Raw genomic sequence first — 26,383 nt, 5'->3', positions numbered from 1 at the left:
TCTTCTTCTTCTTCGCACATTTGCCTATTGGCAATGCAGGCGGTTCTTCCTCTTCCTCGAGTAGCGGCTCCTTGACCACGGCCTGTTCCTTGGAAAGGCACTTGGTAATGTCCTCCACCAAGCTTGGGACATTGCCTCTTGAAGTAACCGGGTTCGTTGTAGTGGAAACAACAGAGGTTTCGGCCAATGTTTTGAGTAGGAACAAAGTTGTTGACGTTATTAGCCCTTGCTTTCTTTCTTTGTCCCAGATTATGACCTTAAACTCTCTTCATTTGAGATCTAAATGCTCCTCTATTCGGGTCATTATAAGACCAAGTTTTGTTAACCCTTGGTTTTGACTGTACCTCCTGAATTATAGGCGCCGCTCGAATGAGTGCATCCTGAAGATCTGATGGACGCATAGATTCGAGACGGGTATTTACTGGTGGATTTAAACTCGCACAAAATTTGAACACCTGCTGTGTCATGTCCATGTGTGATGCATACTTAAGAAGTGAGACAAATTTGGAATAGTATGCGTCAAGAGTGAGTCCCAGCTATTTTAGCTCATAGAACTCATTCATTTTCTGCGTGCGATATGCAGGTGGCAAGAATCTTCCCTGCACGGCTTTCTTCAGCTTCTTCCAGGTAACGGATCCCTCTGCGATCCCTTGATCCCTGAACCATTGCTTCCATCAAAGCCTGGCTTTGCCAGTGAGCTTTAGCTTGGCGAGCATAGCCTGATTTGCGGGTGCAGTACCGGCTGCTTCGAAGTAATCCTCTATGGATTCAATCCAAATTTCAGCATCAGCTTAGACGGACCTGCCTCTCTCGTCAAACTCGGGTGGCTTAATCTGCTTGAGAAGAAACTTCTCCTAGATTACGGCAGTACTTGATGTAGGAGGCGAACTAGGAACCTGTACCTGGGGTTGTGCCTGGATAAATGTTTCTTAACGTTATTATACGATAATCGTTATTGATTTATATTACATCTTCAATTCTGCTATCACGTAAGCAATGTAGCTACTTAACTTTTTATCAATTCTCATGCACAATCAGACATTGATAAAAAAAAGTCTTATTTGTATTTATATGGGCATAGCCCTTTCGGAATACAATATTTCTTGCGATGATAAGCCAACTGTTATATTTAGTTTGGGGAGAACAATGTTGTATTACATTTATCTACAGGAACTATATAATAGTATGGTTTCGGGTCATGGATCTTCAGGAATCGGTAAGTCATTGGAAGTTCAAGGTATCCTTTCCGTTGGAATCCATTCTTCTCATGGCGCCCTAACACTTTAATCTTGTCGGCGAGGATTACACGGGTTACTTCCTCATATACATATGAGTTCATTTCAACCCTCCGACCTCGAATATGTAAAGTTGAGTTTACGTGAGCTTCCACAAAAATGAAAGCTTCACGACTTTCAGGTCTTTCAACCACTTGATCTTTTTTAGGTTGGTTTGTAGGTAAGCAAACCGGTGGGCGGCTATATAGTAGATTCCTGAAGCACCCGTCCATCTTCGTTCCATGTACAAAGGTGATGGATTATAGATTTGCTCTAGGATGTTCATCATCTCAACCCTTTGTCGGTAATGCGGAGAATGCATTGCGGTCATGACCATGACTCGAAATAGCAAGAACTTGTTCCACGCTTCGTAATTCTGCAAGACAGCATTGGAAATAAGGAAATGTTGGGAACATCAACATTTGCTTTACTTCATCTTATTAAGATTTTATAAAAATAATTCCGTTGTTGGTCGGCTTCTGATACCAACTGTAACGTATCCACTTGTATCTTCAGGACACGTCTTAGCAATCCATCGGAAAGAATGTCTAGAAAGCTCCGCTCCGCACTCCCATGGAATGTTACGGGGTTTGCGATCTAGGGCTTTCCGCGTCTGCCACGTAGCGGAAGTATTCCGGCCGTTCCCACTTAGGATCGACCTGACTTAGGGTTTTCTTTATTGGTCATTTCCTAATGACAACTAGCATCGGATCCAAGCGAACTACTTTACGCAGAAACGCTAGGTCCGAAGCGGATTCACGCCGCACTTGGTTCAAGGAGAATGGGAAACGAGAGGGCTGCAAAGCTCAACCTCTCTACCATAAGGCATAGTCCCATTCCGTTCCCCTAAAATAGCGTTAATCAGGTTCAATCATAACTCTAGGTCAACGCTTTTGTTGTTCGTGTTCTTTGACAATCTTCCTGCTGTCCATCGTGATTTGAGAAAAGTTCCCGGCCAACCGGGACCACCCATCCGTAGGACGGACCTTTGGCCCATCCTCCGCACTTTCCTCGGGTTGTTTTAGTTATTTAATTACCTAACACATTAGTTGGACATGTAACAACCGGCTTCTTTAATTAACCCGTCAAGCACTGGTTCCTTCACGTAATCTTTATCACTTGACATAGAAAAACAATATCAGACAAGTTCCTTATTAACAGGTTATCATATTTTACTTTGAAATACAAAGAGTCCAGCCCGTAGGCTCATCCACAATCCGCTCGAAGGCTATCCAGCAATCCACAAGGATCACCAATCCAAGTTTCCTTCCGTAGACTAGTATGCGGGTCTTGAGATCCAATCCTGAGTCACATTAGCCTCTTGTGCAGGGCCCGGAAGGCGAGGGATTTACGGCTAGAGCCCCCCTTGGCACCCAAGCGTCCTCCTGCTCTAAGTAGCGCTCAACGGAGAGACCTCTCGCGGCGGGTTTGGTCCACTTTCCCGTCGCGGTCAACAACCCCCTTGGTTAGGGTTAGGTAGGCAGTTAGGTGTAACTGAAGCTGCCTCTCCCTTCAGGCCTTCAACCTGAAGTATAGATATTCATTTATCTTTTAATTCATTGATCAAACAAAGCCAAACAGTGCTCTAAAATCTGTAGCAAGCACAAACATTTCCATTGACCGTTTTTGTTGGCAAACTGCTAAGGAATGAATCCTTCCTTACGAATGCATTTAGCACTCGATCTGGGATGACTTGCAACTTGGCAAGATCCCCTATATCCTGGGTCAGGGCGTACCCTATTAACCCCACTTGTTCAAACCTTACGTTCATTGGTTACTTCAGTTTATCGGCTGGTCTTTAGTTTCCAATTAATCTTCCTTACTCAAGAAGGATACTAAAGTATTCATCCTCTTGCAAGATAACTTGCATAAGGATCCGCCAACCTCATTGCGAGAATTTGGCCATTCTCTTGTGATCCAATCACAAGATCATATGACTCCGCACTTGCTGCGCGAGTGTCGCATCGAACTATGAGACAATGGAGTCACGAAACAATCTGTTTCAGGTTACTAGGCTGACATCGTTAGACCTAGGGTTTCCAAATTTCATCTTGGAAGATTCTTAGGGACAAACCCTAGCTCACTTTCCAATTACATTTTCACTGTCCCTACATTTAGTGAATGTGGGCAAGTATTTAAGGTATAAGCGTTTCTTGGAATTTAACTTATTCCGAACGAGTACTCCGCGACTTAGGTGTTTTAGGTTTATGCCAATTTGGTTAACTCTAGAAGATAATTTCGAGATTACTTCCACATGATTCGTTGACTATGCGTAAATTGATCTTTTTAACCCTAACTTATCGGTTTGAGGTCAGGCATAGGTTAGGTTAATTTCAACTAATCTTCCCTTTTCTTTGCGAACAAAATTTATGTTAAATAAGCAACCTTTTTCTTGCTAATTTATGTAGTTGACAATGATAATTTCATAGAGTTTATGCATCGTAAGAATCGTTTCATGCTTTGCACTTTTCATGATGATTCATTGCGATATGGGTTAATAGTGTGAGATGCAATTTATACTTCTAGGCTTAACCGAAGTATACTATTTTTATGGATAATAATGTAGTCTTATAATTCATTTCAATGCATAAGCTATTTGCTAGAAATGCGTTTATACTTTCTTAATTTGCATGTTTCATTAAAAAGTATTGATGACTAAGTTCCTTCGTCGTGAACAACTAGGACGAAAATATATCCTATTTCTAATAATTAACCTTGCATGATTGAATTACAACAATAACAAATAAAAATTAGGAAGAAAAACCTGGGCTTGGGTTGAGATATCCACGTGGATGCGAGGAGACGATCCTCCTGCGGCTGCGCCTTGGACTTTCTTAGGAGGCATTTCCGCCGTGGAAGCAGCTTAACAACTTCTTTTTGCTATTCCACCGTGGCTCTCTTTCGCAATAACTTGCACCGTCCGTCGAAAGCAGTTTTAGAAGGCTTCCTCCTTGGAGTCGGGAGTTCGAAAGGGGTGTTTCAGAATCTTTCACGACTAAGACCTATTAAGCCATAGGGAAGGCTTAATGGCCTTTGTAAGGACTCACACGAATGGAGAATAATGAGGTGTGGAATCCCTTACGAGGGTTTTTGAGTGGGAAAGGGAGGTGTTAAAAAAAAACCTTCAATACTCTTTTTCTCTTTTTCGAGTGGGGAAAAAACCAAAGTCCCAAGGGTATTATGCATACGGGAAAGAAAAGGCTAAGGACAATTTTTCTTGGGGAAAATGGCCTTATAGAATCCTAAGGGAGGAACTTCCAAGGGGAAAAAGTAGCCTTTAAAGGCTATACCTTTTGGAATGCGGGAAAAAGCCTAAGGGCCTTTAAAGACAACTCGGAGGGGGTAATCCTAAAATCCCTTAAAAAGGGGGCTAATTGGTTTAAACACCAGGGGGGGGGGGGGGGGGTGAGGTGGTTTTGAAGCCAAGGAAAAAGGGGGGCTTAAGAGGATTTTAAAACCCGGGGAAGGGGGGGGGACTCCAAAGTGAAGGGAAAGGGGTTTAAGCACGGGGGATGAAAGGGGGCTTAAGGGTTAAACATGGGGGAAGGTAATAAGCCCAAAAGAAAGGGGGTTAAGAAGGCCCCCCCTTTGGAAGCTTCTAAGCTTCCAGAAGCTAAAAGGGGGGGGGGGGGGGGGGGTATATATAACCGTCCGACAACGGCTTAATGGAGGCGGCTCCTCCCTCCTTCCTTTCGTCCTCGACGGCGTCGCGTCCCTCTGCCACAGGGCGGCCAGCGCAGAGTCCCTCCTCCCTTCTCTCCCACACGCACTCAGAGAACCCTCTCTTCTCTCCCTTACGTTTGGCGGCAGCGTCGTCTTCATGATCTCTTCCTTCCCTCCCTCTTCAGACCGCGGTCCCCTTCTGGTTAAATAGGGGGGAGGGGGATCCTCCCTCTCCTTCGTGTCAGCGCGCATGGCCGTATCCCTCTGCAAGCTCCACCTAGGAGCTTCTGTGTCGTTTCTATTCCCCTCCCCTTCTAGCACAACAGTCGGCTGGGGAGGGGAATAATAATAATAATAATTTGCATTATCCTTAAGAAAATGTTATATATTTATCCTCAAGAGGTAGTTTACGCGAACGTTACATTCTCTCCCCCTTAGAGGAATCGAGATGTCCTCATCTCGAGATAAACTGGGGATATTGATAGTTGAGAGTGCCTTCATCTATCCAAGTGGCATCCTCTTCCGGATAATCTTTCCACTGGACGAGGCATTCTCTCAGGGTTCTGGATCTTAATTGTCTCTCCCTAATATCTAAGATCCTATCAGGCCTTAGTTCAAGGACTCCTTGACTAGGCATTACAACTTATTGGTCGTCAAGTACATGGTTAGGATTAGGTACATATTTCTTCAATAGGCTGATATGGAATACATTGTGAACCTTTAGGTTCTCAGGGAGTTTATAAGCATTAGATCCTAGGCACTTGAGGATCTTGTACGGTCCATAATACCTTGGACTTATTTTCTTGCAATCTCCTAAGGATAGGGAAACTCTTCTTAGGGCGTACGCGAATGAAGACCATGTCTCCTTCTTCGAAGATTCTATCTTGACGCTTCAAATCCGCGTATGCCTTCTGTCTATCCTTGGCAGCTTGGATGTCCTGCCTTATTGACTTTATTTGGTCATCCATCTCTTTCAACATCTACCTTGAAGCTTCAACCCTTAAGGTTGGATCTGAAAAGTTTAGGGGACTTTGACAGTCATAACCATACAATGCTTGGAAAGGGGTCATCTGAATGCTTTGTTGGTAAGAAGCACTGTAGGCAAATTCAACCAAAGGCAAGTATTGAATCCACCTCTTCAGCTCTCGACAGCAGTATGCCCTTAGCATATCCTCGATGACTTGATTTACTCGCTCTGTTTGGCCATCCGTTTGGGGATGGTAAGCGGTGCTAAAGCAGAGTTGAGTCCCAATAGCTTCAAAGATAGCTCTCCAGAAGTGTGATGTGAAGAGAGAATCACGATCACTAATGATTCTTCTGGGTAGCCCATGTATCTTGAATATCTCCTTGATAAACAACCTTGCAATGTTTGAGGCTTTATAGTTTGTCTTTACTGGAATAAGGTGTGCAACCTTAGTAAGCATGTCAACCACAACCATGATGGAGTTGTATCCTCCCTGAACTTGGGGTAGGCCAACAACAAAATCCATACTGATGAATTCCCATTTCATTTGGGGAATGTCAAGCGGTTGCAGTTTCCCTGGCATCTTGACATGTTCGGCTTTGATACGTTGACAAGACAAACACTCGGTGACATACTTGAGAACGTCACCTTTAAGCCTCTCCCAATGGTAGCTCTTCCTAACTGCATTAAGAGTCTTGGCATAGCCAGGATGTCCTGCGAAAGGGGGAATCATGAGCTTCCCACAATATCTTCTGCTTAAGTGGCTGGCTTGCTGGTATACACAGCCTCGTTCTGTAGTAGACAAGTCCATTATTAATGGAGAATTCATGATACTTAGCCTGCAGCTTTTGATTTTGATCCTTGATAGAGATCTCCCTTAGCATTGTTTGGTAGGCCGGATCATGGCATGTATCTTCTCTAGCTAACTCAAGTATTGGATTGTTTGGCATAGATACTTTTGTAGCTAGAGATCTGGCTGTTGATGGATTCTGCAGGATTAGAGAATTAAGGAATGCCTTGCGACTGAGTGCATCGGCAACTACATTCTCTTTTCCTGGTCGGTACTTGATTTCAAAGTCATAATCCTCCAACACTTCAATCTATCGACGTTGCCTCATGTTGAGCTCATTCTGGGTAAAGATCCATTTGAGACTCTTATGGTCAGTTACTAGTGTAAATTTGTTACCCAACAGGTAGCGTCTCCAAAGCTTTAGAGCATGGATGACAGCTAGCAATTCCAGATCATGCGTAGCATAATTTTTTTCATGACTCTTCAATTTCCTTGAAGAGTATGCTAATGGATGACCTTCCTGCATAAGTACACACCCCAAGGCAAGTATGCTAGCATCAGTTACTAACTCGAACTCTTTATTGAGGTCTGGGAGTTTTAGAATAGGTGTTGATACCAAACTTTGCTTCAATCTGTCGAAGCTATTTTGTTCGGGAGTTGACCATGCAATGGAGGTTTGCTTCTTCAGTAAGTCCGTCAGGGGTGCTGCAATCAAAGCATAGTTTTTGATGAAGACTCTATACCATCCTGTCAATCCAAGAAAGTTGCGTATTTCCTTGACAGATGATGTTATTGGCCATTTAAGCACGTCTCTGACCTTGGCTGGGTCCACTGAGATTCCTTCTGCTGATACTATGAATCCCAAATATTCAATCTGACGCTTGAAGAATGCACACTTCTTCATTTTAGCATACAGCTTATGTGACCTCATTGTCTCAAGGACAATCTAGAGTTGGGGTTCATGATCTTCTTCCTGTTTGGAATAGACTAAAGTGTCGTCGAAGAAGACAAGCACGAAATCATCAAGATATGGCCTAAAGATATCCTACATTAACCTGTTGAAGGTGGCAGGTGCATTCGTAAGTCCGAACGACATAACTAGGAACTCAAAGTGCCCATATCTTGTATTGAAGGCCGTCTTGGGGGTATCTTCTTCCTTGATCCTTATCTGATAATAACCTGACCTGAGATCAATCTTGGAAAAGATCTTTGCACCCTGAAGACGATCAAGAAGCTCATCTATTCTAGGAATAAGGTACTTGTTCTTGACTGTCAATTGATTCAACCCTTGGTAATCAATACATAGTCGAAGTGTCCCATCTTTCTTTTTTTGGAACAGTACTGGAGCTCCCCACGGTGAACTGCTAGGCCGGATATAGCCCTGCTCTAGCAATTGCTTGAGTTGTTCCTTTAGCTCAATTGCTTCTGGTATGGACATTCTATAAGGTCTCTTATTCCCTCATTCTCCCCCAGCCGACGTCATGCTGGAGGGGAAGGAGGAAGGCCATGGAATGCAGCACGCTGGCGCCTATGTAGGTGCTGAAGCCATGCGTGCTGCCGTGTAGGAGTGGGAGGATCCCCCTCCCCTCCTATTTAAACCAAGCAACTAAATACGTGAGGGGAGATCGAGAAGAGAGGGCTGCTGCTAGCCGTGAGGGAGAGAAGAATCTGATACGCGGGCAAGTGGTGAGTTGGGTGGGCGCCGCTGTGAAAGGGAGTACCGTGTTGTGGACGAGGGGCTAGGCTGTGCAGCCAGCGGGAGTCGCCGCTAGACTGCCAGAGGGAGAGGAGGAGATTCTGCACGCCGCTACGTTGCGTAAGGGAGCCATCTTCCCCCCACGTGGAAATTTTGTGGAAGCTCAGAGGCTTCCAAGGGGGGGTCTTCTTAAGCCCCCTTCCTATGCCTCATCAAATCCCCTCCCCCTGGGTTTAAAATCCTCTTAAGCCCCCTTTCTTTTGGGCTTATCCCTCTTTTCCCCCCCGTGTGTTTTAATTCCTTTAGGCCCTTGCCCTTGGCTTTGGAATCACCCCCTTCCCGTGGCCTCTTAAAACCACTTCTCCCGTGTTTTATCCCTTAAGCCTTTTCCTTGGCTTCAAAACCTTCCCCCCCCCCCCCCCCCCCCCCCCCCGCGTGCTTTTAAAGTTCACTTAGTCCCCTTTCCCCTGGTTTCAAAACCTTTCACCCCGTGTTTTAACCTTTAAGCCCCTTTCTTATGGGCTTTGAAACCCTCTTTTCCCCCCTGTGTGTTTTAATTCCTTTAGGCCCTTCCCCTTGGCTTTGGAATCACCCCCTTCCCGTGGCCTCTTAAAACCACTTCTCCCGTGTTTTATCCCTTAAGCCTTTTCCTTGGCTTCAAAACCTCCCCCCCCCCCCCCCCCCCCCCGTGTAAACCCTCATAAGCCCCTTTTTCTCCTAATTTTCCTAAGGGTCCTTAGACTCTTACTTATAACCTTTATGGTTATTATTTTCCCTTGGAGTTTCCCCCCCTTAGAGTTTTCCCCCATAAAAGGTTACTCCAAATAACCTTTCCTTCTCCCCCATGTTTTGTTAAAAATCCCCCTTAGGCCATGCAAAAATAACCCTTGAGCTCTCCCGCACCTTGTTTCTTTTCCACATCTTTCTATTTCCCGTTCGTGCGAGTTTACAAAGACCATTAAGCCTTTCCTATGGCTTCAATGGGTCTTAGTCGTGAGAAATTTTGAAGCACCCACTTTCGAAATCCCTACTTCAAGGAGGGAGCCCTCTAAAACTACTTTCGACGGATAGTGCAAGCTATTGCAAAAAGGTAGCGACGGGGGAATTCCCAAGAAGAGTTATGAAGCTACTTCCACGACGGAAAAAGTACAATTGCGATGCCTCCTAAGAAAGTCCAAGGCATAGCCGCGGGAGGGTCATCTCTGGGCATCCACGTGGATATGTCACCCCAAGCCTAGGTTTTTCTTCCTAATTTTTATTTGATATTGTTGTAATTCAATCATGCAAGGTTAATTGTTAGAAATAGGATATATTTTTGTCCTAGTTGTTCACGACGAAGGAACTTAGTCATCAATACTTTTAAATGAAACATGCAAATTAAAGAAAGCATAAACGCATTTCTAGCAAATAGCTTATGCATTGAAATGAATTATAAGACTAGATTATTATCCATTCAAATAGTACACTTCGGTTAAGCCTAGAAGTATAAACTGCATCTCGCACTATTAACCCATATCGCAATGAATCATCATGGAAAGTGCAAAGCATGAAATGATTCTTACAATGCATAAACTCTAGGAATTATCGTTTGTCAACTGCATAGATTATCAAGAAAAAGGTTGCTTGTTTAGTATAAAATTTATTCGCAAGTTATAGGTAAATTAGTTGAAATTAACCGTTCACGTAAACTACCTCTTGAGGATAAATATATAACATTTTCTTAAGGATAATGCAATTTATTATTATTATTATTCCCCTCCCTAGCCGACTGTTGTGCTGGAAGGGGAGGGGAATAGAAACGACACGGAAGCTTCTAGGTGGAGCTCGCAGAGGGATACGGCCATGCGCGCTGGCACGAAGGAGAGGGAGGATCCCCCTCTCCCCTATTTAACCAGAAGGGAACCGCAGGCTGAAGAGGGAGGGAAGGCAGAGATCGTGAAGATGACGCTGCCGCCAGACGTGAGGGAGAGAAGAGAGGGTTCTCTGAGTGCGTGTAGGAGAGAAGGGAGGAGGGACTCTGCGCTGGCCGCCCTGTGGCAAAGGGACGCGACGCCATCTAGGACGAAAGGAAGGAGGGAGGAGCCGCCTCCATTAAGCTGTCGTCAGACGGGTGCTGCCGTCGAGGACGAAAGGAAGGAGGGAGGAGCCGCCTCCATTAAGCCATCGTCGGACAGTTATATATTCCCCCCCCCTTTAGCTTCTGGAAGCTTAGAAGCTTCCAAAGGGGGGGAGGAATGGGTTTGAAGCCAAGGAAAAAGGGGGGCTTAAGGGGATTTTAAAACCCGGGGGAGGGAGATTCAAAAGGCACAGGAAGAGGGGCTTATAGGGGGATAAAAACCGGGGTGGGGGGGACTCCAAAGTGAAGGGAAAGGGGTTTAAGCACGGGGGGTGAAAGGGGGCTTAAGGGTTAAACACGGGAGAAGGTAATAAGCCCAAAAGAGAGGGGCTAAGAAGGCCCCCCCTTTGGAAGCTTCTAAGCTCCCAGAAGCTAAAAAGGGGGGGGGGGGGGGGGGGGGAGGGGGGAGTATATATAACCGTCCGACGACGGCTTAATGGAGGCGGCTCCTCCCTCCTTCCTTTCGTCCTTGACGGTAGCACCCGTCCGACAACTTAATGGAGGCGGCTCCTCCCTCCTTCCTTTCGTCCTAGACGGCGTCGCGTCCCTCTGCCATAGGGTGGCCAGCGCAGAGTCCCTCCTCCCTTCTCTCCCACACGCACTCAGAGAACCCTCTCTTCTCTCCCTCACGTCTAGCGGCAGCGTCGTCTTCACGATCTTTGCCTTCCCTCCCTCTTCAGCCCGCAGTCCCCTTCTAGTTAAATAGGGGGGAGGGGGATCCTCCCTCTCCTTCGTGTCAGCGCGCATGGCCGTATCCCTCTGCGAGCTCCACCTAGGAGCTTCCGTGTCGTTTCTATTCCCCTCCCCTTCCAGCACAACAATCGACTGGGGAGGGGAATAATAATAATAATAAATTGCATTATCCTTAAGAAAATGTTATACATTTATCCTCAAGAGGTAGTTTACGCGAACGGGTTAATTTCAACTAATCTTCCTATAACTTGCGAATGAGAGGGAGGATCCCCCTTCCCCCTATTTAACCATGCGCGCTGACACGAAGGAGAGGGAGGATCCCCCTCCCCCCTATTTAACCAGAAGGGGACCGCGGGCTGAAGAGGGAGGGAAGGCAGAGATTGTGAAGACGATGCTGCCGCCAGATGTGAGGGAGAGAAGAGAGGGTTCTCGGAGTGCGTGTGGGAGAGAAGGGAGGAGGGACTCTACGCTGGCCGCCCTATGGCAGAGGGACGCGACGCCGTCTAGGATGAAAGGAAGGAGGGAGGAGCCGTCTCCATTAAGCTGTCGTTGGACGGGTGCTACCGTCGAGGACGAAAGGAAGGAGGGAGGAGCCACCTCCATTAAGCCGTCGTCGGATGGTTATATATACACCCCCCCCCCCCCCCCCCCCCCCCCCCCCCCTCTTTTAGCTTCTGGAAGCTTAGAAGCTCCCAAAGGGGGGGCCTTCTTAGCCCCCTTTCTTTTGGGCTTATTACCTTTCCCCGTGTTTAACCCTTAAGCCCCCTTTCACCCCCCGTGCTTAAACCCCTTTCCCTTCACTTTGGAGTCTCTCGCTCCCCCACACCCCGGTTTTTAACCCCCTATAAGCCCCCCTTCCTGTGCCTCTTGAATCCCCCTCCCAGTCCTCTTAAGCCCCCCTTTTTCCTTGGCTTCAAACCCATCCCTCTCCTCCCCCCCCCATGTTTAAACCAATTAGCCCCCTTTTTAAGGGATTTTAGGATTACCCCCTCCGAGTTGTCTTTAAAGGCCCTTAGGCTTTTTTCTGCATTCCAAAAGGTATAGTCTTTAAAGGCTACTTTTTCCCCTTGGAAGTTCCTCCCTTAGGATTCTATAAGGCCATTTTCCCCAAGAAAAATTGTCCTTAGCCTTTTCTTTCCCGTATGCATAATACCCTTGGGACTTTGGTTTTTTCCCTACTCGAAAAAGAGTGTTGAAGGTTTTTTTTTAACACCTCCCTTTCCCACTCAAAAACCCTCGTAAGGGATTCCACACCTCATTATTCTCCATTCGTGTAAGTCCTTACAAAGGCCATTAAGCCTTCCCCATGGCTTAATAGGTCTTAGTCGTGAAAGATTCTGAAACACCCCTTTCGAACTCCCGACTCCAAGGAGGAAGCCTTCTAAAACTGCTTTCGACGGACGGTGCAAGTTATTGCGAAAGAGAGCCACGGTGGAATAGCAAAAAGAAGTTGTTAAGCTGCTTCCACGGCGGAAATGCCTCCTAAGAAAGTCCAAGGCGCAGCCGCGGGAGGATCGTCTCTTGGCATCCACGTGGATATCTCACCCCAAGCCCAGGTTTTCCTTCCTAATTTTTATTTGTTATTGTTGTAATTCAATCATGCAAGGTTAATTATTAGAAATAGGATATATTTTCGTCCTAGTTGTTCATGACGAAGGTACTTAGTCATCAATACTTTTTAATGAAACATGCAAATTAAGAAAGTATAAACGTATTTTTAGCAAATAGCTTATGCATTGAAATGAATTATAAGACTACATTATTATCCATAAAAATAGTATACTTCGGTTAAGCCTAGAAGTATAAACTGCATCTCGCACTATTAACCCATATCGCAATGAATCATCATGAAAAGTGCAAAGCATGAAACGATTCTTACGATGCATAAACTCTATGAAATTATCGTTGTCAACTACATAAATTAGCAAGAAAAAGGTTGCTTATTTAGCATAAATTTTGTTCGCAAAGAAAAGGGAAGATAAGTTGAAATTAACCTAACCTATGCCTAACCTCAAACCGATAAGTTAGGGTTTAAAAAATCAATTTACGCATAGTCAATGAATCGTGTGGAAGTAATCTCGAAATTATCTAAAACACCTAAGTCACGGAGTACTCGTTCGGAATAAGTTAAATTCCAAGAAACGCCTATACCTTAAATACTTGCCCACATTCATTGAATGTAGGGATAGTGAAAATGTAATTGGAAAGTGAGCTAGGGTTTGTCCCTAAGAATCTTACAAGATGAAACTTGGAAACCCTAGGTCTAACGACATCAGCCTAGTAACCTGAAACAGATTGTTTCGTGACTCCATTGTCTCATAGTTCGATGCGACACTCGCGCAGCAAGTGCGGAGTCATATGATCTTGTGATTGGATCACAAGAGAATGGCCAAATTCTCGCAATGAGATTGGCGGATCCTTACGCAAGTTATCTTGCAAGAGGATGAATACTTTAGTATTCTTCTTGAGGAAGGAAGATTAATTGGAAACAAGAGAAGGTCCATATCATGCTATTTCATATTGTGTTACCCCATGGATTTTGGGCAGAGGCACTTATGATAGCTGTACACTTGATAAATCAGTCGAACAGGTCTTTGGGGGGGAGAGTCCCTGAAAAAGTGTGATTGGCAAGCCACCTTTGTATATACATTTGAGAGTATTTGGCTGCGAGGCATTTGTGTACATACGCAAGGAACAACATAGCAAATTGAAGCCAAAGTCTTGTAGATGCATTTTCCTAGGATATGGTAATGAGGGTGAAATGGGGTATAGATTATGGGATCCTGAGAAAAGAAAAATGGTATGGTAGCAATGATGTTATCTTTCGGGAAGATTGTATGCATAAATAGCCCGCAAAGATTGAGAAAGTCAGAAGGATTGTGCTTTGAGAAGAGATACTTGTAGGATAGTAAAGAGTGCTTGTTGTACAACAACAAACATCTGCTGTAAATGACCCTATGAATGCAGGGAATGATGCTGAAAAGCATGTTGAACCATTTGAACAGCAAGTTGTCAATGTAGATTTGCAGGCTGAACAACTAGCAAACATTGATTATTGGGCCGTAGATCGACTAAAAATACAAAATAGTTGGATAGGTTTGTTCTTGGTGCAAATCATGTTGTTGATTATGTCATGTTGACAAACTGTGGTGAATCGTGATGCTTCAAGGAAGCAATGGACATAGAGAATAGCAAGAAATGGCATAAAGCTCTACTTGCGAATGGATTTATAAAATAAAGGTCACTTTTGGTTTCTTGCCAAAATACAAAGCAGGCCTTGTTGCAAAGGGGTACAAGTAGGAACATGGGATTGATTTTAATGAGATCTTTTCTCCTATTGTTAAGATGAATACTTTGTAAACCATATTAGGCTTGGTTACACGTGAGGATATGGAGCTCATATAGATGGATGTAAAGATAGTCTTTTTACATGGAGATTTTCATGAATACATATATATGCAACAGCTAGAAGGTTTTGTGACAAAGGAGAAGGAAAAGATGGTATGTAAACTCAACAAAAGCTTGTATGGGCTGAAACATGCACCGCGTGAATGATATCATAAGTTTGATACTGTCATGGGGACGTGAAATTTTGAGATGCTCTAATCTTGCCAACAACATTTGATTGAGATATTAATCAAATGTGCAGGGTTGTTTAGCACATGTGATGCACATGGCAGTTTTTTCATGGTAATAGGCCAAGGACCTTAAGGATGCAGTGGGTGTTAAAGGCAAAGTTGTAATAAGTTATGTCTAATAGGTACTAGGTGGTACCTGGCGTCAAATTTGGGACTAGACAAATTTATTGGCCACTAATGTCAGTGGTGATATTAGAGACTAGGCATTAATTAATTAATAGATGCTAGTCTAAGGGTCAATAATTACTCAAGAATACTTGGAAGACAAATTGGCCTAGCCAATTTAATTGTTGGTTAGTAAAATTGATTTTTTGAGCACTAGAATAATTATTAAATTAATTTTGAAAATTACTATTCTGAAAATTAATTGAATAAGTTGGATAATTTTAAAAAATGAAATTAGAAGACTGCCACTTGTTAAAACTTGCCCATACAAGTGGGAAAAACGTTTTTAGGAATTGGTGGAAGTCTATTCCAGCCATTGTGAGAGAGGAGGAGACTATTAGAGAGCAAGGAGAGACTGTTGATGTGATTTGCAGCTACTAGGGATCAGTCCTATAGCATGTGATAGTAGTTTGGGGCCCTCCAAGAGCAGATGAAAGCAACCCAAGGTCTTTGTGGTGCAAATGATAGCATATAGAATGGGGCAATAGTCAATATAGTGGTCTTAAGTTGTAGGTGATAGGTTCCATGGCTGTTTAAGTAGGGCATGTCAAAAGATGACGTACCAACAAGATAGTAGGGTTGGCGGGAAGGAACACGGAGTGAACTCCGCAAACATGGAGAAGAGAAGAGAAGAGAAAAGAAAATCAGATGAATGGAATGATGAAGATCTGAATCATGGAGTGAATGTGATACAAGGGAACAAGGATGCCGTAGCACAAGGAAGATAATGAAGACAGCCACGAACCGCAATGTCCTCCTGAAGAGGTGTGAGGGCAATGGAGAGGCTGGAGAGAAGAGGTGACAGACTGAATGAATCAACCGTGAGGAATGAATGAGAGAGTGGCCTATAAATAGGCACAATCAATCTAGGATGGCGCTCCTTTTTGGGGCTGCAAACCCTAAACGCAAAACGCAAAAACGCAAAAATGCAAACTGCGGGTGAAGGGTTTCTCAACACCCCCTCTCAGGCCCAAAAAGGGGAATAAGAGAAGAGTGAGGTGGAGATGCAATGCTACATGTTGAAGAATGCTCATGCAGCACGTGCCACTTGGACAGTATTTCTCGTGGGAAAATTGTTCACTTGTCCAAGTGTCTTAGTACATAGATGATGAAATTATGCAATGCATAGGAGGAATGTCGGACTGTGTGTGGTGTTGAGAACCATAAGGATATGCCCGTACTCGATCTCGGGAGGTGGCTCCATGCTGACCAAGTGACCAAGGCAAGAAGAGAAGAGGAGGAAGAAGATGTAGAGGATCCCTAAGATCCAAGATTTCCACCGAAAAGGAAACTTGTAGTAAAGACCAGTAGACAGAGTGAATTGGAGAACCTGAAACACAACCTCGGGAGAGAAGCCACTAGCTCCGTGCATCCATGTTGGAAGGAATACGAAGGCCTCGTCACCAAGTCGCAGTTGAACCTCCGAGGTCCCGATCTAGGTGGTACCTAAAGATCCTGGGTATCAGTAGAAGAGATGACTGGTCGGAGACAACCACCCCAAGAAAGTAGAAGATGGGTGAAGAACTGCATGTGGAGTAGGTTCCCCTGCTGAAGTCGAAGAAGTAGATGCCTCCTCTGAGAGCAAAGAAATAACATCCCTCTCTAAATCCCCCTATGAAGTAGAAAGGGAATCCAAAAACTCATGGATCACGGACTGCGAAATGTTTGATGAGTGATGAAGGAAGTGCGCTGGCATTGCGACGATCTCCAGGAGGTCCTAGTGCTAATCGATCCTCCATGTGCTCAAAAGGACTTAGTGCGCATCGGATGCGTCTTATTGCCTAGAGCATAGTACTTTGATAGTTAATGCAGAACGATCTCTATGGCCCAGAAAGAAGAGGTGGCATAAGGAGTGCTTGGTGCAAGACGCATGTACTCCGGAGGGGTGGGGAGCAAAGGTTGAAGTCGGCAAGCATCGGTGGTGTGTCCGGTGATGCCACAGTAGGAGCACCTAGTAGTCTAGTTATCTGTTGGTAAAGAAGCCATGGGTACTAGTGTGCCTTGCTAAAGAAGGAAGAGGTGGAAGAGGTCAGCCACGAACCATGAACGGCAATATCTGCCTCAAGGGGTGTGAGGGTAGTGTGAAGCATGAACCGCAATGTCCGCTGCAAGGGGTGGAAGGGCAGTGGAAGGGCTGGAAGTGAGCTGCTAGTGGGAGATGGATGCTACCAGTAGTAAAAGATTGCAACCAGTAGAAAGACGCAGGTGAGGAGAGAGAGAGACTAAAAACGCAGGTAGGACAGCTTGCAGGAGAGATACTAAAAACGCAGGCAGGACAGCCTGTAGGAGAGAGAAAGACTAAAAACGTAGGAAAAAAATAGCAGCAGCAATCAATATGCTGAAATCAGCTCCGAACAGTGTGTGATAGGCTGGAAACAGGTGCTAGACTGTTCTAGACAGCAATGGCCAGCTTGGACCGCAATGTCCTCCGTGTCCGGGGTGTGGGCAGCAAGCTGAAATACCTGAAATCTGCAAAAACGAGATTGTTTTCTGAATGGAGAGTGATCAGCAATAGTCGCTCTGCTGTAAACAGCTGCAAATTGCGGGTGGAAGGCTGAAATCAGGTGCCAGACTATAGATGACAGCAAGGGACAGCTGAGACTGTGATGTCCTCTGCGAAAGGGGTGTGGGCAGCAAGCTGAAAACACGGTGATGCAGCGGAAGAAGAAGAGAAGTGGATGCCGAACCCGCCACCGGTCTTTGCCTTCACTAGAGTGGAGGATCTCTACCACTGTTTGAGCAGATCCGGCTTTCATACCATGTCAAAAGATGACGTACCAACGAGACAATAGGGTTGGCGGGGAGGAACACGGAGTGAACTCGGCAAACATGGAGAAGAGAAGAGAAGAGAGAAGAAACTCAGATGAATTGAATGATGAAGGCCTTAATCACGGAGTGAATGTGATATAAGGGAACAAGGATGCCGTAGCACAAGGAAGATGATGAAGATAGCCACAAATCACGAACCGCAATGTCCTCCTGAAGGGATGTGAGGGCAATGGAGAGGTTGGAGAGAAGAGGTGACGGACTGAATGAATTAGTCGTGAGGAATGAATGAGAGAGTGACCTATAAATAGGCACAATCAGTCTAGGATGGCGCCCCTTTTTGGGGCTGCAAACCCTAAACGCAAAACGCAAAAACGCAAACTGCGGGTGAAGGGTTTCTCAACAAGGAAATTATAGTTTTTCAGTGTTTCTTGCTATGAAACTCTAAAATTTCTCTCTCTAGCATTCTCTCTCATCTCCTAGTCATTTCTCAAGTTATCTTGGCATTTTCCAGCAGTTTGAGCCATCAGAAGAAGATATTTAGTCAATCTCTGCTGTAAACCCTAATTTACAACATAAATTAGAGTTTTGATAGCCGCCTCAGGATGCGTTCTCAAAATTAAGGGCCTAGAACTTGAATTCCAACACGTGAAATTGAGGAATTTCAAGGAGATTCAAGAGGTCATGCAGTCAATATCAGATTTGGGGTTGAATTTGTCTTTCAAGGAGTATGGTGAAGGTCAATCCCCAAGAAAATCAAGGGGCAAATTGGTTTGGAGGCTTGCTGGTCAGCAAGAGGCACTTGGATTAGCAGAGGAGATTAGAGAATCTTAGATAAAGAAATATTACAAGGGGCGTTTAACTCACGTGATAAAAAAAACTTTATATGTAAGAGCCTCACCTTTGTATGTGAGCAAAATGCAATCCAAAGAGGAATCAAACCTTTGTATAGGTCTCTTGACACGAGTAGACCTTCTTACACAATGATTTGTGTTATCAGGTAATGGATCCACATCCAAAGGAATGCCAATGACCTCATTATTTGGCTGCTAAACTGTATGTTCAGGTTGTTGTAATACATTTGCAGGCTGCTGTAATTCATTTTCAGCATGCTAATCTTGTTGCCCAAGCTGGTTTTCAGCATCCCTTTGCTGTCCATTTTTATCTAGCTCAATGATGATATGCTAGTTATCATAACCAGCATTAAATGGAGCTGAATTTTTAGTGGTCAATGGCTGTTCAAGTGGTTGATCATGCTGGAATTTCACTTTCTTTTTGTCTAAGATGTGACATTTTTCAGCAGCTTTGACTCATTAAATACCACATTTTTCATGCTTGAAACTCAAACTCTATAGCCCATTTCACATGTATCTCCATAACCCATGAAGATGTCTCTATGAGATTTCATGTCAAGTTTGGTTCTGCTATCAACAGGTACATGTACATAGCATTCGTAGCTAAAGACCCTTAAAGTGGTCATATGAAGCAGGCTTGCCAGACCAAACCTCTTTAGGGATGCTACTTTCAAGTGCATGATGTGGAGATCGGTTGCAAATATGCACCGCGGTTTTAAGTACCTCTTCCCAAAACAATCGCAGGAGATTAGTTGTGGACAACATGCATCGAATCTTCTCACATAACGTGCCATTCATTCGCTCAACCACACCATTAGATGACGGATTGTAAGGAGTTGTAAGCTCCCATTTAATCCTATTGACATCACAAAACTTACTGAATTCTTTAGATACATACTCTCCCTTGTTGTCTGTTCTTATGGATTTTAATTTTAAATCCTTTTGAGTATTCACAAATGCATAAAACTTTTTAAAGGTGTCCAATGCCTTGTTTTTCTGTTTAAGTAAGCAAACCCATAGCTTTCTAGAATGGTTATCAATAAAAGACACAAAATAACGAAAACCACTATGAGTTTTTATTGGTACAGTGTATATATTAGAATGGACTAAATCCAAGATACATGCCTTCCTAGAGGCTCCATGAGAATATGAGCTCTTTATATGTTTTCCAAAACACGGTCATTACAAAAGTCAACCTTTGAGTTTTTCACATCAACTCTTCCAAGTGAAGAAAGTGCCTGCAAACCCTTTTGGCTCATGTGTCCAAGACGCTTGTGCCATAACTCCATGTGTGATTGCACTTCAACAACTGCAACAAACTTTCCAGGAAGTGATTTGCAGTAGAGATAATATAGAGTTCCCTTTTTACCACCTCTAGTGACTAATATAGACCCTTTCTATATCTTCTACATCCCATCATCAAAGTGGTGAAGTAATCCTTGCTGTCTAGTTACCCAACAAAAGGCAAACTCTTCTTAATGCCAGGTACATACCTAACATCATGAAGAATTAATTCCTGATCATTTTCAAGAGCTAGGTGTATGGTGCCCATTACTTCAATATCACATGTATGGTTGTTGCCTAGATAGATTTTCCCAAGATTACCTTCTGCATAAAACACTTCAAAGATGGAGTTACATGAAATGAAGCACCGCTGTCAACAATCCACGATTGTGACAAACTATCATGAGCTGACAACAAAGCATCTATCACATTCCTTTTAGTGATATATATGTCCTCCACTGTCATAGCATGTGGGTTTGAAGTTACAACCAACAAATTAGCATCTTTAACTTTTTCTATCTCCTCAATAGCAACATTAGATACCGCATTTGCTTTTTTTGTTTTTTTAGGGGTAGAGCTGCTATTCTTTTTACCTTTTGCATTAGCCTGCTTCTCGTACTCTTATTCCTTTTTATAGTACATGAAGTTATACTTTTTATGCCCTTTGCGTCCACATTGGTAATAAGTGACATATTGCTTTTTTTCCTTGCTTTTGCTGCGATTTTTGTTCTTATTTGTAGAATTTGACTTTTTTTAAGTTTTTCCTCTTACATTGTAGGATGATCCACTGTTTTTCCCACTTGCCTTGCGTCTAATCTCTTTATTGAGAATAGAACCATGCACGCCATCAAATTTCAAGTTGGGGTTGTTGCTCAACGACACAACCAATGCTTCCCATGAATCGGGCATAGTCATGAGCAAGAAGATAGCCCTCAATTTAGGATCAAAAGTTGGCAAGCTTGCATCTTGTAACTGACTCAAAATACCAATGAAAGCATTCAAATGCTCTGAGGCATGCTTAGACTCATTAAGCTTCAAGTTGATCAACTTTCACATGAGATGTACCTGATTGACAGGAGTTGTATTCTCATACGTAGCCTTGAGTTTCTCCCAAATTGCATAGACAGTATCAAGTCCCTTCATATCAACAATTGTGACAAGCAAGCAAAACAGTTTCTGTAGGCGGTAGCATAGCCAACTAGCGGAACTAGCGCCAAGCCCAGCAATCGACCAAGATATCAACCGCTAGTTGGCTAGCAAACAGAATATGCGCGTCGATTGAGGTGTAACAATAGTTGAGTGAACAGTGAGTGAGAGTGAGAGTTGATGGATAGGTTTGTACTAGTGTGGTACACACAAAGAATAAAAGGATGTATTTATACTTGGGGTACGGTACACTTACACCCACAAGGGTGTGTTCATATGTCTATAAAGTAATATACACTCAGGAGAGCGTAAGGGCCTTTACACCCAACATAAGAAGGGTAGTCTTTCTTGAAATTGAATCCTCTTTGTGTTTAGATAGAAAAGAGATAAATGTACTATCTTACAAATACAAGGAGTGTCTAGAGCGCAAGGGTCAAATTTTAACCCATTGAACCTTTTTGTAGCAAGGGAGAGATTAAATTGTTTGCAGAAAAAGGCTGGGTTATTAGAGAACCGGTCTATGCCTACAATATAGAAGTTCTTAAGGATTTTAAAAAATTTGCGGGGTTTGAACTCGTAGTCTTTACTAGTACTTGTAAGAAGCTGGGAATACATATTTTAGTGAGAGAATTATTAATAATACCTTGTCACACTAGCATAGGTATAAAATGTGTGAGATATGTAAATTTTTACATCTTTTACAGTAAAGAGAAAAGAACTGTCAAATGCATAACCCACTGAGCAAAGCTCAATACATAACCTAGAAGCACATAAATATAACCGATGGCACACTAACAAACATAAGTGCCAAGTCCAAAGTAAGTAATCAAATCAGCCCACTGTAGGTAATTGCATCTAATACATATCAAGAGAGCATACATGAAGTAAGTGTCCCACGGTCTCAGTAAAAGTAAGCTCAAGCTTAACTGCATAAATCCAAAGCTCTATGTAGTATCCAAAGTAGCGTAGGTAACTCCCACTGGAACAAAATCGAATGCCAAATGAGCAATGCAAGCTCAAAACATCAAGTGCATGACATCTAAGTATCCGAGATACATGAAACATAAGTCGGGAGCATAAAACCTGACAGATTCTTCAAGCCCATAACTGTGTAAGCCATTAAAGTAATGAAGGTATGTAACCATAGCCAAGATCAATATAACACAGTCCAAATCTCAGCTCAAAAGCATGCCTTAGCATATCAGGAAGTATACATAACAACTGAAGTAGTGGTACATCTAATGAGTATTACGTAGAGCATCAATGAGCATTTTGCATAAGCTTTTCATTGATAAATGCTTGCTGTCCTGTTATTACAACACTGAAATGACAGTGAAATCTGACCTATTTCAAGCTCAAATCAGTCCCAAAAGCATAACCATACCATTCGGGCACCAAAATAGCATCTCCGAAGCATCAAACATGCATTATGGAATTTATTATTTGCTGTCCAAACCAAAACAGTTCTGTTTTGTGTGAAATAGAGAACAGAAAACTACACACAATCAGTGCCCAAATTTGTAATTCTCATCGTGTTCTTTGTTTCTAGCTATAGAACGCCTAAATCCAATACTGTATACAAAGTTATGGCCAAAATATGGCAATGCTGTCAAGTTGCCATAGTTGTCCACGACTTCTATAGCATGCTTTGTATCTACTCAAAATGGATAAAACGGCTACTCCTTAACTCAATAAGCACTCAATAAGGCTTAGCTAAGCCTTGCAAAGCTCCTTGATAGACGCGAAGCAAGCTGAAATAAGCCAGAAGAGGGAAAGACTCAATGCATACCGCAAGAGGAAGAAACAATGGTTGCCATGAAACGTTGAGTTGAAGCTTTGAATCCGGGCTGAAGCAAAGGATGAAAAAGCTCCTTGAATAGTTGGCTTTGATAACAGTTGAAAGGTAGAACTTGAGTGGAAGCACGTGAGCGGAAGCAAGAGCAAAGCAAGATCTATGGTGGATGGAGCAAGAGAGCAAGAGAGAGAGATACCGTATGTGGAAACTCCAATTGTCACAAGGTGCGACTGGCCTTCCCTTATTTAAATGTCATTGAAAGAAAAAGGAATGAAGTGACAGTGATGGACGCCTACCACCTATAGCGTACAGGTGTGTGGGCATTATCAGTATAATGAATACATGGGCGGTTAGGCATAGGCACCTTTACCCCCAACATGTGCTTTCCTATACAGGATAATATTTGAAACATAACTGCACTTTCCACATACACACACACACCCCCCTTGGGGTCACAGATTATGTGACTTACAGTAAATAATGTTGTGCTTTGTTGTGAAGGATAATATTTGAAACATGAGTTGAACAGCTGAATCTGCAATTCTTTTGGGTGGTGATTTAACCTGTTCCAATGTGATTTGTCTATTTAGTATTTATTAGCACATAGTTTTTGTTTTTTTGGAAGACAACAAGCTCAATGTTATGTTTGTAGCTTAAGACTATGGAGGAGAAGTTATTGGCTGTTGAGAAAGCTAGGGATGAGGCCTTGCAAGAAACACACACTTGGCGGGGTGAATTGGCCAAGGCAAGGGAACAAGCTGTGGTGATGGAAGCAGCTCTATTTCGTGCTGAGGAGAATGCAAGGCAAGTAGCTGCAGAGGCAGAGTCTAAAATCACAGCATGTCTGGACAGGGAAGCTGCAGCCTTGTCTGCCAAGGAACTGGCTGAGAAGGAACTGGAAATTTTGCGCGCATCTATGAAAACGTAATCTATATGAAAGACTTTGACATTTTACTGGTTCTAAATGCTAATCTTGTTTAGTTGGACATGCTGTAATCATGGGTTGTACTATGATCAGTAACAACAGCTCCAGAGATGCAGAAGAGGTCCAATCTGAAGCTCTCAACATGGAAAATCAAGATGCAGCACAAATGTTGGTAGCACAGCCTCAAATGGGAGAAGTAAATGATTCCTCTGAAAGTGAAGCACTAAACATGTTGGCACACCAAAATGGGCAGCTGGATGAAGTGGAGGAACCAGCAGAACATGCTAATATTGAAACAGCTAATTTGTTGGCACCAAACAAGAGTGCATCTGAAGGCTCAATTGGTATTAACATCCAAGACTTGTCAGCTAGTGATGAACCAGGTAGAGATTTCACACATTGAACTTACTTCCAGAGCCTTTCGTTATCAAGTAGCAAAAAGACAATTGAGAGACCCCAACTATAAAATTTACAGTTAAGAGAGAGGTAGTTTCATCATTTTGTTGAACTTCAGTTATTGGCATGAAACTAAATTTGCAGTTGCCACAGGAGAATTTGCAGGACATTGAGTCGGAACTCTGCCTGTCAATAAAACAATGTGATTAATTTTTTGGAGATGACCAGGATCTGCCAGCTTTCACTTCCCAAGTTTCATTTCTTATCGTGACAGTTCACTTTGTGAATTAGTGTAATTAATGCTTTGTCACCACCATACATCTTACTTCTGAAGTCCCCAATCCATATACAAGAACACAGTTCTGCAATCTCCAAATACTGGTGTATTGTTTGCTGATCGCCATGGAATTACTAGGCTCCATATCAAGGGGTCGATGTGTGAAGAACAGGGTCACTGCCTTGTTTACACAAGAAGCTGTTTGTACAGCTTTTATCGTATGTTCAACAAGGTGTTGCAGCACTCCAACTCCCTTAAAGCTCAGTAAGTTGTTTTATGAGTAGGTGGCACTAACCAAAGTTGCAAGGCTGTTACTGTCATTCGAGGTTTGTTGAAATAATTGTGAAGGAACTATTTAGAGCTTAAAACTAGACTGTGTTCTAGTGACACCAAGAAGTGTCTCCTGGTGTGCAGGACATTCTATTGGAGGTCAGGTATGGAACTCAAAATGATTTGAAAATGTAGTTAGACACCCTTTCCTATGCAAATATCATTATATAAAGTCAGACACCCTTTTCTATGCAATATCATTCTATAATCCTTGGTAAATGCTGAAACTCCTCCATCCAAGAAAACATGAATTGGGAACTTCAGCAATCCTATTGAGACCCTTGAGAAAGAACCCAAAAGCATAGCTAATTGGTAGCTTATAGTTATTCCATTGAACTTTTTGGATGTTATTGGAGTTGAAGGTTGTAAATTCTCCAGCTGAACTTGTTATATGCATCGATTGAGTTGTGAAATGATTAAAGATATGTATATCAATCCTGCTCGTTCATGCTACCTTCTTTTTCCCTTTCATGGTTCTCAAAAACAAAAGTTACCATAGTGAGTGACTGCTATTTATAATCACCATGTGGAACAACTGGTTTACTATAGTGATCTTGTTGCAAAAAAGAAGTTTGTTCAATTAAATAGACTCGATTCTTTTCTAGATGTGTGCAGTATATTGCAATTGAAGTTGGCTTTGTTTCTTTCAAGCTATACCAACGGATGGTCTCAAAGGTCTCATAGGTTATTTTGGCCTCTTGTAGACTTGAATAAATCATTTCATTTCATCTCTCTCTCTCTCTCTCTCTCTCTCTCTCTATATATATATATATATATATAATTAAGCTATAGTTTGAGTCTTTTTCTCTACCCCACATGTAAACTAGGTGTGGTGATAGGCTTGAGACTGCGCTTGCACATGGATACACTTTTTTGGTTCTACAAGTTGAATAGGTGTTTTTTCATGTGAGTGGTGGTAAGTCTTACTGAGAGAGCTATTTTACTTATCTCACCATAGCAAATACCTAAAGTCTTTGGCATTGAAAAGTGGGCCCTTTTTTGAACAAGGATTGAAGCCAATAGGATAAAGGAGTCGAAAGTGGAGAAGAGAAGCCAAGTAGTGGGCTACTAGTGATAACTATTTGGCTTGCTAGAGGCAAGTTTGAGGTTTAGGAATATTTTTATTTAAGTTTTTGTGCTCTGCATTTTCAAATATAAATCTTATCTCTCCCTCTCTTCATTTTCTAGTTCCACTTATTTTTTCTTTTCTTTTTGTTATTCCTCTAGCGTTTTCATCTTTCTCATTTATCCTCTCCCTTTGAAGATGAATGTATAAAACCATCTCTCTTGATTGTGCCTCTTTCAAAGTACTCTTCTTCCTAGAGGCTAACCCCTTGGGAGTTATCATCTTCTTAATGTGTATTCCTTGTCCTTGCCTCTCTTTTACCAAAGTATTTGCTCGTCATACCCTCACTAAGCTAGTGCTCTGCAAACTTAGGAAACTTCTCTCTTTTCCTCTTTGCCTTGGTCTCTCCCTTCATCTTCTCTAAGATGAACCTAAAAAACCATGACTCCATACCATGTCACACAAAGTGCACTCCATCTTATTAGGAGTTAGCCTCTTGCAAGTCATTTTTTTCAATGTGCGTTCTTTTATGTTATTAATTGTTT

The 26,383-nt window shown here is 42.9% G+C and overlaps 1 protein-coding gene across 3 annotated transcripts in view; it reads left to right on the top strand.

The window, feature by feature from the left end:
- SWAP70 (Pleckstrin homology (PH) domain-containing protein) overlaps positions 1-25,219 on the top strand; it is a 78,727-nt gene extending 53,508 nt beyond the window's left edge. The window contains exons 9-12 of one of the 3 annotated variants that reach the window (XR_015688940.1): positions 23,497-23,768; positions 23,863-24,152; positions 24,310-24,706; positions 24,857-25,219. Coding sequence is in view for 2 of the 3 variants with exons in the window: in XM_087668527.1 (XP_087524653.1) it covers positions 23,497-23,768; positions 23,863-24,152; positions 24,310-24,338 (591 nt within the window). In the remaining variant the exon portion in view is untranslated. Of the gene's footprint in view, positions 1-23,496; positions 23,769-23,862; positions 24,153-24,309; positions 24,720-24,856 lie in introns of those variants that run through there. The other 2 variants (XM_087668527.1, XM_087668528.1) reach the window with 2 other exon arrangements.
- Positions 25,220-26,383: the final 1,164 nt, after the last annotated feature.

Source organism: Lygodium microphyllum, chromosome 26 (assembly GCF_053477565.2).
Source record: "Lygodium microphyllum isolate KBCC chromosome 26, Lygodium_microphyllum_v1.1.10, whole genome shotgun sequence".
Classification (NCBI taxonomy): Eukaryota; Viridiplantae; Streptophyta; class Polypodiopsida; order Schizaeales; family Lygodiaceae; genus Lygodium; species Lygodium microphyllum.
Note: the sequence above shows the minus strand (reverse complement) of the source record. Positions and strands in the feature narration are given on the sequence as shown.